At 38.9% G+C, this 14846-nt stretch overlaps 1 protein-coding gene across 1 annotated transcript; it reads left to right on the forward strand.

Moving 5' to 3' along the window:
* Positions 1-1640: 1640 nt before the first annotated feature.
* LOC126760544 (protein jagged-2) lies at positions 1641-11369 on the forward strand. The gene is made up of 7 exons (XM_050476249.1): positions 1641-1772; positions 5308-5446; positions 7161-7319; positions 7512-7703; positions 9576-9636; positions 9776-9906; positions 10050-11369. The coding sequence occupies exons 1-7, from the start codon at positions 1641-1643 to the stop codon at positions 11102-11104; spliced, it is 1869 nt and encodes a 622-aa protein (XP_050332206.1). The 3' UTR covers positions 11105-11369.
* Positions 11370-14846: the final 3477 nt, after the last annotated feature.

Here is a 14846-nt window from a genome sequence, read left to right on the forward strand (position 1 = left end):
ATATAATGAAAATAAAATAAACAAATACAAAGAAAAAATGTAAAAAAAAATTTTTTTTTTAAATTAAATTTTTTATTGAAATAGAAACTTGAAAATATGTACACATTACATACTAATTTAATCGCATACTTAAGCACTAGGTATATGCTCTGACATACATAAACTAGTTGTACTGACTTTGTGTCATAAAACTTAATCGTTTCGAAAACATGCTATTTAGCAATTAAAAGTGACCTACTTCCAATAATTACATCGTTGGCCATAAGTTACAGAATGCAAGTGTTTTAGGAAATAAAAAAAAAATTAAAAATTAAAAAAAAAAAATTTGAACTTTAAATAAAAAATTTCATTAAATTGTTATAAATGTGTAAAATTCTTCCAAACATAAATTTTCTTGTTCACATTTTCCTACGAATTCGAACAGTACTTTGTGTACTTGTCCATTATCACGCTTACGTTTGTGGCGCACTTGTGACTTGTCATCGAAATTTCTCCCAACGCCTATATATTGCAAGCTGAAAGTGTTTTATAGTGTTTCTTGTTTTTTCTTTCTTTTGTTATTTCACTTTTTTCGCTTTGTATTCTTTCACTTTTTGTTATTGTCCACTTGACCGGTGTGCGCGCGCAGACGCACTTGTAGCCGCACCAGCGACAGCGCGTTAAACGGCAATTTCGTATGCTTTGCGACGCTTCTTTTTCGCTTTCATATTGCACACATACATACATATATACATGCATACAAACATATGTGTGTCACACAAAAAAACGAAGCAGCTGAGCTTACATATTTAGCCGGTTTATTTATTTATTTAATATTATTATTATTTCTTTACTTTTAAGCTTTGCATTTTACTAATATATGTACCTACATTTAAGAGCTTGTATATGCATTTTTAACAAAAAACGCATTTTTGCAACTATTTCTTTATAAACGTTAGATTTTGCAACATTTTACTTTTTTTGAAGATAATTTCAAAATGTTGACCGCGGCTGCGTTTAGGTGGTCCATTTTTATTACGGGTCCATTTCTTGAGATGAATTGTTCTCCGAAGTTTTTTTTTTTTTTTTTTTTTTTTTTTCGGAGAACAATTCATCTCAAGAAATGGACCCATGGGCAGTTGGCCACCAAGATCATACGATTTAACGCCTTTATATTTTTAAATAAGTGGGGCTACGTCAAGTCTAAAGTCTACAGAAATAGATTGCTCAACATTTTCCGAAGAAATTCGGGCTATTCCGGCCGAAATGCTCTCTTTAAAAGGTGAAAATCCATTTTCGAATTTACCACTTTTAAGACACAGAAACCGCGGTCAAATTTAAAATGTTTATTTCAAACAATGTAAATGTCATGAACCAATCTAACGTTTCAAATAAAGAACCGATGAGATTTTGCAAATTTTATGCGTTTTTTTATTTAAAAATTTATCAAGCTGGCATCACCCGATATATGTACCTACATATGTATATGCACATTTAACACAAACGAACCTATTATTTGCCACTATTTGGATCTGTGCCAGAAGAAAGTGTGATTCGTGTGATAAGCATTCAATAACAAAAACAAAATAGTGCCGCATATTTTAGCATAGATATTTTTGGTTGCGTAACCATTGACTTACATGTAATTACAAAAACAAACAATGTCTTGCAATTGGCTAAATTATTTGGCTTATTTCCTGCTGGCACCTACTCTACTGCCAGCGGTTACGTATCACAGGCGCAATTATGACTTGAGATATGGCAACTCGGACGTGCCGCAATGGAAGCAAAGGGTGAGTAGTGCTCAATTCATCATTATTATACATACTCCGATTTCGACTATTTTTTTGTTAGGTGGCCTACCTCAGACACACTGTTTGCTCAAATTTTTATTTCCATCACTCCCTTCACTCTACTGATGCTCTCTTTAAAAGGTGATCCATTTCGAGATTCTCCACTTTTTTATAGAAAAACACAGAAACTTCAAATTTAATGGGGAATGTTTATTATCATTCGAAAGAACATTCTTCGGCATTTATTTTTTTGAAGATTATGTCTTTCAAATGTTGGCGACGGCTACGTCTCAGATGGTCCATCCATTGAGACCAATTTTCAGTTACTCGTTCGAGCATTTCGACTGATAACTGGCGATGTTTTGTAGGAAAGGCCTTAACCGAAACGGGATTGTCCGCATAGACTTTAGACTTTATATATCCCCACACGAAAAAGTCTAACTATGTGATATCACACGATCTTAATGACCAATGGACCGGTTCAAAATGTAAAATTATCTGCTCACCGAAATGTTCCCTCAATTAATCCTTTGATTGATGCGATGTGTGGGAAGTGACTTCTACTTGTTGTTTTGTACAATTTCAATTCAAGATCTCGACGGAAAAAGCGCAAAGTCGTTCCATAAGCCAGTCCGAGTTGTTGCGAACAGCTCCGAATCGACTCTCAACGGCCTTCGTATACACTCTCTTTCTCACGGCTGCTGTATTATCTTCACTGCATGCTGGACGAGGTCTATTCTGTCGAATACTATCCAATAATGAATGCTGAATCCTAAGATGGGTGATATTGTTGCGAATAGTATGCTCAGTAGGCCGAATATAAGTTGAGCTAAGGGTGCGAAACACATTCTTTACAGAACGTGAGTTTTCGTAATGAAGTTGAACGATTTGTAAACGTACTTTAGGCGTAAGTGTTTTCATGATGAATTGCCAAACAATACTGAACAAAAATAATATGGCAGCTAGACGACTCACGCCTGATTTGACAAAAAAAAGCTATTGAAAAACCTCTGCTGGAGGACCACCCGTTAGAATTTCATCTAAAGTGGGGCGGAGCTACGTCTGTTGTCCAATTTTGAAACCGACTCCTATCAAACCTTAAATGTAAAATTTAACGTTTATGATGCAATTATTTATTGAGTCCATTTAGAAATTTTCAACATAACCGTTCTATAGGACGTAGGCATGGTTATCATCTGATTTAACTCATTTTAATACTGCATGAAGAACCCTAGAACTAATTTCATTCAGCAGGTTTGGTTGAAGAGGCGTATTGAGCTTTTTCACGGATGGATCGAAACTCAAAGTGAAGGTTGGAGGGGGAGTCTTCTGACGACTCCCAATCAACTCTTGTTTAAGACTGCCAGGACCACTATGGTGTCTTCCAAGCAGACGTGAAAGCTATTAAAGTAGCAGCAGATGTTCTTCAACGAAGTATGCATTCTTTTAGGGAGGTATACATCCACTCCGATAGCAGAACTGCTATACAGGCCCAGAGCTAAAAATTTTGGAGGAGGCAGCTTGTCAAGGTTACAGGGAAGAAGATGAGGTGGAAACATGTAGACAATTTCTTCTTCACTGTCCATCTTTCACTAAACTAATTTTGAAGCATAGATATCAGCCTGCTCAATGAATTTTTGTCTGGCTATAGGCGCATTGTAGATATATGACGATCGTTTTGAAACATACTTAGGAGTTGTGGGCATCAAAACGCACCATCGTATTTAGCAGTCCATAGTGATATTATTCGTGGTTCACGAATTTCAGCCTACTTACCTAACCTCAGTGTAGTTGAAATAGCTTTAGTGGCAAGTGAACCATTGTTGTGCTACGCGAACTGATGCAGCATAGTCTCCGTAAACTTCACAAATCAAATTTCATTCGAGGCTTACGTGTCATTCTTCCCTTTTTTATAAAAAATTTCAAAATATAGCGAACTTCTTCATTACTTTCACTCATTTTTGAACAGCTGACACTTGTTTTTTAACAAAGTTCGCAAATCTTTCGCAGAACTTTTCTCTCGAAAACTCGTAACGTCGACTCATCGGTTGCTGTCATCGCCCAAGCCTCTGCACCGTATAGCAGGACGGGAATTATGAACGACTTATAGAGCTTAGCTTTTGTTCGTCGAGAGAGGACTTTACTTTTCAATTGCCTGCTCAGTCCGAAGTAGCACCTGTTGGCAAGAGCAATCCTGCGTTGGATTTCTAGGCTGACATTGTTGGTAGTGTTTACGTTGGTCCCAAGATAGACGAAATTATCTACGTCTTCAAAGTTATGACTGTCAACAGTGACGTGAGAGCCAAGTCGCGATTGCGACGACTGTTTGTTTGATGACAGGAGATATTTCGTCTTGCTCTCGTTCACTGCCAGACCCATCTGCTTTGCTTCCTTGTCCAGTGGAGAAAGCAGAACTAACGGCGCGGGTGTTGAGGCCGATGATATCAATATCATCGGCATACCAGCAGCTGTACACTCTTATAAAAGATTGTACCTATTTTCTCCAGCAGCAGATTGAAGAAGTCGCACGATAGGGAGTCGCCTTGTCTGAAACCTCGTTTGGTATCGAACGGCTCGGAGAGGTTCTTCCCGATCCTGACGGAGCTTTTGGTGTTGCTCAACGTCAGCTTACACAGCCGTATTAGTTTTGCGGGGATACCAAATTCAGACATCGCGTCATAAAGGCAGCTTCTTTTCGTGCTGTCGAAAGCAGCTTTGAAATCGACGAAGAGGTGATGTGTGTCGATTCTCCTTTCACGGGTCTTTTCCAAGATTTGGCGCATGGTGAATATCGGGTTGGTTGTTGGTTTGCCAGGTCTAAAGCCACACTGATAAGGTCCAATCTGTTTGTTGACGGTGGGCTTTAATCTTTCACACAATACGCTCGATAGAACCTTATAAGCGATGTTGAGGAGCAATATGTGAGCTATCTCAATGAAAACTGCAGAGCATATTTACTCATAATGGTATATCTTTGCGCCTGAAATGGATAAAATTGGGCGAAAACTTGATCCAGCCTTCACATAACTTATATCAGGACTTTCAAACATCCGGTTGATTTTTGCTTATGATTAGTGATCGTATGTGGGGTACTTTGATGAAACCCTAGGAGCATTTTATTAGCCTGCGGCATGTTAATTACATGTAGTATTGGCAAAAACTATATAAAATCGGGTTAATGCTATCTCCTGTACACCTAATATAGATAGAATAGACTTTAATGCAGAAAATATGTGAATATGGTCTAAGGATTTTCGTTACGCTAATATGAAGGTCAGTGTATGAGTTATACATAGAATATGTATTTACAAAATTGCTTGGATTCTGATACTTTGGTTAACCTTTTACACCTTAAATTATTACCCTGGCTTTGTTCTGGAAAGTTGCAGAGTGTGAAATGTTCGGTAACACCCGTTCAAGAACAACATTCCTTACTTGCTATTTATAATTTCCTTTAACATGATATTACAGTTAGTATTATACAAACCATAAAATTTGTTAATTAATTGCACTTCTTTTGAATTACAATTCACAGGCCTGTCAGAAGACACAGAGAGAGAAAATCAACTTGCATTACATTTGCGATGAGAAGGGTAATGTCAAATGTCTACCCGGTTGGCAGGGCGACCTGTGTCAAGTGCCACAATGTCGAAAAGGATGTGATCCCATGAATGGTAAGACGAAAGTGACAATTCGAAAGCAGTCAGCGAAATTTTAATTTGTTAAAATTAGTGCTATACTTAAACACATAGTGCTAAATATATTATGTTAAAATATTAAAGTCACTCATACGCCCAGTGCGCAATCAGGAAATTTCACCTGTAATTAAGTAATGACCATTCACTTGACTTTAAAATATTTATTTGATGAAAATTAATTCTAGGCTAAAATGTACGTCATCCTCGTTTGGATGCGAAGATGCGTTGTCAAGTAAAAGTTAAGTTTTTTGAGACATCCGATACCTTTTAAATAGGATTTCACATAGTTAAGGAATAAATTTGTTAAAGGGTATTCAGTTTGTAGTGGAGTTACTTGTGGTACCAACGAAAAACGAAACCAAGTTTTGAACAGGGTTGGTGTCATCCAAGCTGACTCTGTACTCCGCTGGACAGGTAAATGTCTGTTTTTCCCTTCTAGAAACGTATGTTCTTCCCGGAAGAAGTTTCCAATATAACCCGGATTAATCTGCTTTGTAAATTTTTACTAGACATACATACTTATATATATGTAGTCCAATTTCCTGAATTTAAGCATGTAGATTAGTTTTGGACAACTCCACTAGTTCCGCCGCGAACATAGTTTTTTCACTGTGTCGGAAAAGGCAAAAGAACAGCTATGATGAAGAGTGTCGTGTCGCCGTGGAGATATGCGCTGATCAACGCATTGTTTTGATCTATGTGTTTCTAGCAATAGAAAGCACCGTGGATTTGAGCCTCCTAAGGCAGATACTCACGTAAAACACATTGGATTCTGCCTACGTTACATCGTCCACAACACGTGCCGGATCAGATACATACCGAAAGTTGAAGAGCGAAGCGAGACGCATTCGCAGACAAAAAACGAGAGAGGCCTAAATCCGTGAGCATGAAGAGCTTGACAGTCATAACTTCGAAGTCGTAGATAATTTCGTTTGTCTTGGAACCATTATTAACACCAACAACAATGCATGACAACATTTGATGAGTCGGCGTTACGAGTTTTCTAGCGAAAGGTTCTGCGGAAGATGTATGGTCCTTCGTGCATTGGAATCAACGAATGACGTAGCCGATGGAACGATGAGCTGTTCGAGATATACCGCGATATTGACATAGTTCAGCGAATCAACAGACAGCGGCTATGCTGGCAAGGTCATGTCGTTCGTATGGATGAAAACACTCCAGCTCTGAGAGTATTCGACACAGTACTCACCAGGGAAGTAGAGGAAGTAAAGGAAGAGCAAGACCTTCTCTCTGTTAGAAATACCAGATGGAGAAGAACCTGGCTACACTTGTTATTTCCAAAGGAACTAAACAACGAAAAGGAAGAACGACTGGTGCGCTGTTGCAAACTCGGCTATAACCGCATAAGCGGACTTAAATAGTAGCAGATGCCTTCTCCATATAAGAATATAAGCTATTATAAAATTATGAATTATGAAAAGAGTTTAGGAATCACCAACCAACACTGCAATTACCGAACTTAACGACAATGCCAACACCTAACCGATTTTATCATTTTTAATCCATTCTAGCATCTTAAATGACAACACCCTGCCAAAAGCAACCAATTAATAATTGCAAGCAAGCCACAGGCATCCACAGTTTTATTACCAAATGCTAGACTGCACACACCTCTCTCACACAACGACACACACATGCATATCAATGAAAAGATTTGTTCTCCTTTCAGGCTACTGCCAACGTCCGGACGAGTGTCGCTGTCGCATCGGCTATACGGGTGAATTCTGTGAGCGTTGCATACCACTGCCGGGTTGCCAACATGGCTACTGCAATAAACCGTTCGAATGCATTTGCAAGCCCGGCTGGGATGGTCTCTTTTGCACCGAACGTAAGTACGGACCTACGCAAAACGCCACTACAAATCAGAATTTATGCCTCACATATTTCATATTAAAGCAAAAATTTGTAGAGAGCCCACTCTCTGTGGTGCAACGGCAAATAAATATTGGCTACTAGCTTGTTGAAGTTGCACCGAAAGTCATTGGTTTTGTATTGTTTTGTTTGGTTTTGTTTTTATTAGCCACCTGCCGTTCGGGTTGTCACAACACACGCGGCTATTGTGAGGCGCCCGGTGAGTGCCGCTGCCGCCTGGGTTGGGCGGGGCGCAACTGCAGTGACTGTGCCGTGTTGCCCGGCTGCCAGCGTGGCACATGTCAAAAGCCACTCGAATGCAACTGCCTGCCGGGCTATACAGGACTACTCTGCCAAACAGGTGAGTGCAAGCACGTTCCCGTATATATACGTGTGCATGTGTGTATGCGTGTGCCATTCTCAATGTGCGTCAATGAAGAAGTGCCTGTATGGCAGAGTTTTTATTGAAAATTAATTGAAAAATACCGTAACTGATCGTTTTGAAACCAAAATTGTTGTTGTGGCAGCTGGGAGTGAAATTTCGTAATGCCAGCTTGCTATTTATGTTTCGTGTATTAAACGACGGGTATTTTCATGTGGTCAGTCGTCGATTTCCACCAAAAAATATTTAATATTTTGAATTCTTTTTTGAGACGTACATAGGTGTATATAAGGGTTTTCAATGCCTTACTGTGACTCGTTGCTTGCCAGTATTTTTTACTGGAAAACATCTTTAACGACAGTACCATATCACAAGCCTCCAGGTCCACATCCCATGATGTCCATCCCCATCTAGTCCTAGAAACAAAACGTTTTGAATGCAATGGCCTCTGTTATGTTAACGCACAAAAACCTCATGAACCGAATGTCTTTCTGCGAACCACCACCAAAAAATTTATAATTTTCTGAATTGGATTGTTACTGGTAATGAAGCGTGGGTCACGATAAGGTCCAGCGCAATATTTTGCAAATCCAGGGTGAAGAAGATTTTGTGGGATTGACAGGGATTCATCCACTATGAACTGGTTCAAACAAACTCTTGAATCGAACCTATGCAATCCATCCGAAGAAAGTAATCGGCCAGAAGTAGCCAGCTTGGCGAATATGAGAGCCAACTCTGTTCCATAATAACGCCAGATCATACACATCAATAGTGACTCAAAATAAACTTGTTTGTTCAGCATCCACCTTACAGCCCAGAAATAGAACCATCGAAAAATTCACCTATGAAGAAGCTTGTGTTCCAACTCGGAGATGACCTGTACTACTTCTATTTCTGGACCATAAGGTGGATGCAAACAAACAAGCTTTGAAGTATCTTTTGAGTCACTATTGTGTGTGATGATCTGACGTTATTCTGGATGTGGTACAGGTCACCTCCGAGTTGGTGCATCCTTCGGACGTTACGGCCTTGCCAACTCCCGGACTGGACTTAAGCTTTGACATGGACTGCCATTAGTCATTAACATTATGTTTTTGTGTTTGTACCCTGGGCTGGTGGTTGCGACATTTTGCCACTTGAGTAAGCTGGGGCGAAACTCGGCAGAAATAGCTAGTGGACTAATTTTGTAAGCAGCCGTTCCGTTAAAAGCATGACAGTTCTCAAATTACGTTCCCCCGTCATCATTTAGTCGGTCTGATAGGCTGCCACATAAGGGCGTGCGTCAACCCTTGCCTTTGCGACAACTTTTCGTGATCCATTCAGCACTGAATTTTACAAGTAAAACCGAAGAAAATAAGTGTGGTGTGGTAAAGAAAGGTCGGAGGCGATACCCAGATCTATCCCTGAGAGTGTAGGGCCCAGTTTGGCTGAACCGTCACCCGCCAAGGCCACTTAAAGGGCCTGCACAGCATCTATCTCAGGTACATCAAAGCTAGACCCGCTAGTCCCACTAGGGAAGGAAAAAACGGGGCAAGTTGGGAGGATCCCACTTAACACTGACAATGCAGGGTACTAGCAGAGACATGGACATCACTATGGGTACGAAGGGCGTAAATAGGAAGCAGCCAAGAAACGGAAGTCGGACTGACGTTTGGCAGCCAGAAGTCTGGAGCGCTACGGTAGCAGACAGGCGCCAATGCTTAGATCGTAAGCAATTTGAACCAGCACTTTCCTGCTGGGTATGTGTGTATGAGTGAGAGAAAAGTACGTACGTGTGAGTTCAAATTTGTGGCTCTCCACCATTTTTTGTTTATTTACTCAAATTTCGGTATTTTCATTACGTTTGTTTAGCTATTTGTGCTGCGGGCTGTCACAAACAGCGTGGATACTGCACGAAGCCAGGCGAATGCCGGTAAGTTTATTGTACCGAAAACGACTTAAAAACAATAAAACAAAACCGACATATTGAATTATTGTGAAACCTGGTGCAAGGCGTATATGTACTTGTTGATATTATTTTACTTGTTTTTCTTTTTGTTTTTGGCTTTCAGGTGCAAAGTTGGCTGGACCGGACCGAACTGCGACCAATGTTTTGCCTATCCCGGCTGCGTGAATGGCGACTGCGAGCGGCCATGGGAGTGCAATTGCAAGCCCGGCTGGGGAGGCATGCTCTGCGATGAGAGTGAGTAGCTGTTGCAGTTGTGGCTGTCAGTGGCAGCAGCAGCAGCTAGCAAAATCCACAGCACAGATGGATGCAAAATAATATTTATTTACGCATATTATTTTATACAAAATTTTCAATATTTTTTTTCTGGTTTTTGTTAGAGTTGACGTATTGCGACGAGCACCCGAACACTTGCGAGAATGGCGGACGCTGCATATCATACACCAAGGATGACGGCAGCTATCGCTGCGACTGCAAACAGGGCTATCTGGGTAAAAACTGTGAGATTTTAGATGAATTCATGCTGACCTCAACGTCAGCGCCGCGCATCACGCCGCCACCAATGCCCAGTTGGGGAGATGAAGCCGCCGCCGATAAGCTAAATGATGATGATGACGACGATGACGGGGATAACCGCATAGGCAGTGATTATCAGCTGGGGAATCAGAAAGTGCAACAAAATAACGCTGCAACAACAACTACAACAATGAATGGCAATATTGCCGGCCACAGTGCGTTGGGAAAGCCACTACGGCCTCCAGCAACGCCACTGAATGGCGGAACGGTAACAACGTTGACTGCCGTTGACAAGATGACAAATTTAAATGACACTAAATCCATTGTGGCCCACGATACTAACAATATTAAGCAGCCAGCAGCTGCTGTGCAGCCGACTGTGTCCGTCCAATTGCCACAAGCGGCAACAAATACGTCTGACGTGCATGTGCAGACAGCAACTGCAACAAATTCAACAACTACAACAGCGAGTAGCCGTACTCATTTGAATTTAATTAATGCCACAGTATCGGCTTTAAGCGTCCACGTTGCATTGCCGGCAATGCCCGGCCGAGAGGCAGACGAAAATAGCACCATTAAAGGCGCTTCTCCAGACGACCGCACACACAGCAGCACAACACCGGCCACACCTACTGCCATCTCTAGTCCCATTCCGATTCCATTGCATTTCCTGGAGTCCACCCACACGCACAACAAGGTCACACACACAGCTGCAATGGTTAATTCAAATTTAGCCGCTCCTTCCGGTAATAATGCAGCTGATGAAGATGCTAATCAGGATGAATACGAGGAGGACGATGCTGATGAAGATGATGACGATGAAGAGGCTGACGATGAGGACGATGACGAAGAGGGTGATGATGATGACGACGCTGATGTTGATGACTTAATACCAGATGTCCTTAATAGTGTCGCCTAGTTGACTTAACCGGCCTACATAGGATTGTGGCTCTCCTTCGGCTGACTGACACACGCTTTCGATTAATTACTCATTACATTGGTAACTTGTGTACAAACTTTGTGTATGACTTTGTATTTGCATAGTGTTTCTTATTCAATTAGCCGCATATGTTGGCCGTCGAACGCATGCTTGCATTGAGCGCTAGCAAATGTGTGTTGTTATTATTGTACAATTAAAATTAGAAAATTCAATTATTTATTGTATTTATATATAATTTCGTATATGTATGGCAATTTTGGATTATTTATTTATTATTTAATATAAAATGATTTTGTAGAAATTCGTTGTTTACATTCCAAATAATTTTACTCTAACGGTAAATATAAATGTATATTTAAAACAAGAAAAAATCCTTCACAAATAATGAAATTTTATACTAGAATTTCATTTTGATCGTTTCAGTTGCATGAGAGCCAAATGTTATTATGGTTTGATATGAAAAAATTCTTCAGATATTGTAGAGTTGCCTTGCAGAATATTACACACCAAATTTCCTCAATAATTCGTATGAAATAAAAAATTTGTCTATACCAGCACTTCATTTGACCGATCAGTTTTTATGGCAGGTATATACAATATTAGCTAAATCTGAACAATTTCATTGGAGAATGATCTATGCCAAATTTCGTGAATACGTCTTGTCAAATAAATAAGTGTTTCTCACAAGTGATCGTTTAAAAATTATTTAAAAAACAGTGGCTAGGGAGTTTTGCCTCACCCGTATTATAGCCTAGGCTTTCCCCTTCTGACTACCAATTTATCCGGTTTATGCAAAACACCCTCACTAGAATATGGTTTAAATCAAAATATGTTATTAAAAATTGATTGGATTCATTCTTTCTTTAGGAATAGAACCCGCTTGATATATGGAACAATATTATAGTCTAACGGTGTAATATCACACGATCTTGGTGGCTAAACTACCGGCTCGAAAAGTGAAATTATCTGCTCACCGAAGTGTTCTCTCAATAGATGCATTGATTTATGTGATGTGTGGGAAGTGGCGCCCTCTTGTTGAAATCAATGTCGCCGAGATCACGAGCCTCAATTTCAGGCATCAAATAGCCGGTTATTATGGCGTGATAACGGTCGTCATTGACGGTCACGATTTCACCGGCCCACAAACTTCACCAAACCGTTGTCTTTTCTGGATGAAATGGCAACTCTTGAATTTCTTCAGGTTGCTCTTCGTCCCAAATGTGGCAAGTTTGCTTGTTTACTTACCCATTTAGCCAGAAATGGACCTCATCGTTGTACGAAATTTGGCTCGAAAACGTCGAATTGACTCTCCACGGTCTTCGTGGACACTCTCAGCTGCCGTTCGTGAACTTTTCTTCACTGCATGCTGGACGTGGTCTATTCGGTCGAATATTATCTAATAATGAATGCTGGGTCTCAAGATGGGTTATGGTGTTGCGAATAGTACGCTCAGTAGGCCGATTATGTTGATCACTAATTATAGGAAAAGTTAAGTCTCGTCAATTGACTTATATTAAAAAAGAAGTCTTTCTCTTTCCAAATGAAACAACGTGTAAGTATTACAACATTTTAGGAATAAATTAGTAAGCTTTCACAAGCCCTAGTTCTTTCTTCGCGAGCACGTCGTATTTTATGGGAACTTATACAGTGAGCCTAAAAGTAACGGTCCTTTATTTTTCAACAAAGAACCAAATTCTTACTTATTAACTTTACAAACTCGACTTGTAAGCCCTTATATTTTTTGCACTACACTGCGTCTCAAAAAATAAAAAAAGAAGAAGAACTCTGCAAAACTCTTGCGACTTGCAAGAATCAAAGCCAGGGAAATACCTTAAGGTGTAAAATGTCAACCAGAGGATCGGAATCCAAGCAATTTTTTATATATGTACACACATATTACTATATATAACTCATAGGCTAACCGACATATTCGGCATAAGGTTTGTTAGAAAAACGAAAAATATTATATGTAGTACATGGGATTTTGGGTAGTATTGACCCTATTTTATCTATTTTTCCCAACACTACATACTATTAACATGCCATATACTAAAAAATCAATCATATAGAGTAAAGACAGTCGGTTGTTCGAAAATCATTATGAGTTTTATAGGGGCTAGATCAAGTTTTCGCTCAAATTTATCTATTTTAGGAACAAAGATACACTATTATGAGTAAAAAACGCCCACTCATTTAATTGGCCGACATTGTATGTGGTACAAAGTTACCGGGAAGTTCCAATATCTTTATATTAGGTATATGAGGTCTAAGAGAAGTATTGCCTTGATTTTTGACATACAGGGAAGATTATTCTTGTATTTCAATTATGTATCTCACACATTGACCCATATTTTCGATCAAAAGTCAACCATAGGTACCAGGGTCAAAATATTCGGTACCTAGGGGATTAAAACGCTTTTTGGGATGTAAACAGTTTTTAGTTATAAGATCGCGTTAGCACTGATTTGTTAAAAATTACTAAGGTAAATAAGTTAATTCATAAATATTTTTTCTTATTATTTTAAATTTTGTATATAATTAAAATAATATTTAATTCATCTTTATTTACAAAATACTTGAAAATTTATTTTATATTTTTTAATTATTTTAAAATTATTGAAATTCTTTATTTAACCAAAATTAAAAAATTTTAGAAATTACGGTTCATTCATTATTTTTGTATTCATCCATAATGAAATCCATAAAAGTTCTCTAGTACTCTGCTAAGAAACGCTATGTCCAATATGTATTCAGCATCGAATGTAAACTCTCCATGTTAATTACAGAATAAAGTGAATGTTGGTAAACAGCAAAGGGCAACAGAAGTAATGTGACTGTGCAACTGACATACATACATACATACATATTTCTGAATTTTCGCTTTGCACAAAGGTACAAAAGAACAAGACGCAATGAAGACGGAAATTAGAAGAAGCATTTAAAGGTATTCACTGTTAAAAATTGCTACGGTATATGTATGTTGGCAGCTAAATCCTTTGAATTTTATGCATGCTTTGGAGAACTTATATATGCACATGTACATATGTGTGCATTATTTATTTTATATAAGTTTGTATAATTAATTGGTTAAATATTCAAGATAAAAGTGAAGCCTTAATTTTAAATAAATGTGCAATAACTTGCCATTAAAAGTCACACTGCTGCTTAATATATACCATAAAATAGTCATTTTAATAGTTTATACGCACTTACCGCACTTTATTTTCCTTTGTTTTGCATTTTCTGTAATAAATTGATACACTTTCCTGCTCTTTTCCCTACTTCTAACACTTTATTTACATTAACATAACATAATTAACATTAACATAACATTTTATGCACAACCACTGGAAGAGCTCTGCTTGCGCCGACGCTCAGGGCTCAGCTGTTGAACTCACTAATTTTCACTTTCACTTTTACTACACAAATAACAACGCCCGATTACTTTTTTTACTTTAAAACAATAAAATTGACAATCTTCAACAGATTTCTACTAGAAACGTCTTAATTGCAGCTTTAATTCCTAAACTAATTTCACTTTTTCACCGAGCTGCTGCATGTGCCACTTACACGAACGCAGTATAAGGAAACGAATGTTCGAAATGGCGGCGGAAATTAAGCAATGACATAAAAGCTTCTAAATTGTAGTAGTCTGTAGTAGATCGCCTGTAGTAGATCGCTTAAAACTACAGGGTTCACAAATATTTTTGAACTAGAGAGA

This window comes from Bactrocera neohumeralis, chromosome 5, assembly GCF_024586455.1.
Source record: "Bactrocera neohumeralis isolate Rockhampton chromosome 5, APGP_CSIRO_Bneo_wtdbg2-racon-allhic-juicebox.fasta_v2, whole genome shotgun sequence".
NCBI lineage: Eukaryota > Metazoa > Arthropoda > Insecta > Diptera > Tephritidae > Bactrocera > Bactrocera neohumeralis.

Coding starts and splice junctions, on each gene's coding strand:
- LOC126760544 (XM_050476249.1), top strand. CDS start 1,641: ATGTCTTGCAATTGGCTAAATTATTTGGCTTATTTCCTGCTGGCACCT. Junction 7,704..9,575: donor AGGACTACTCTGCCAAACAG/GTGAGTGCAAGC, acceptor ACGTTTGTTTAG/CTATTTGTGCTGCGGGCTGT. Junction 9,907..10,049: donor AGGCATGCTCTGCGATGAGA/GTGAGTAGCTGT, acceptor GGTTTTTGTTAG/AGTTGACGTATTGCGACGAG.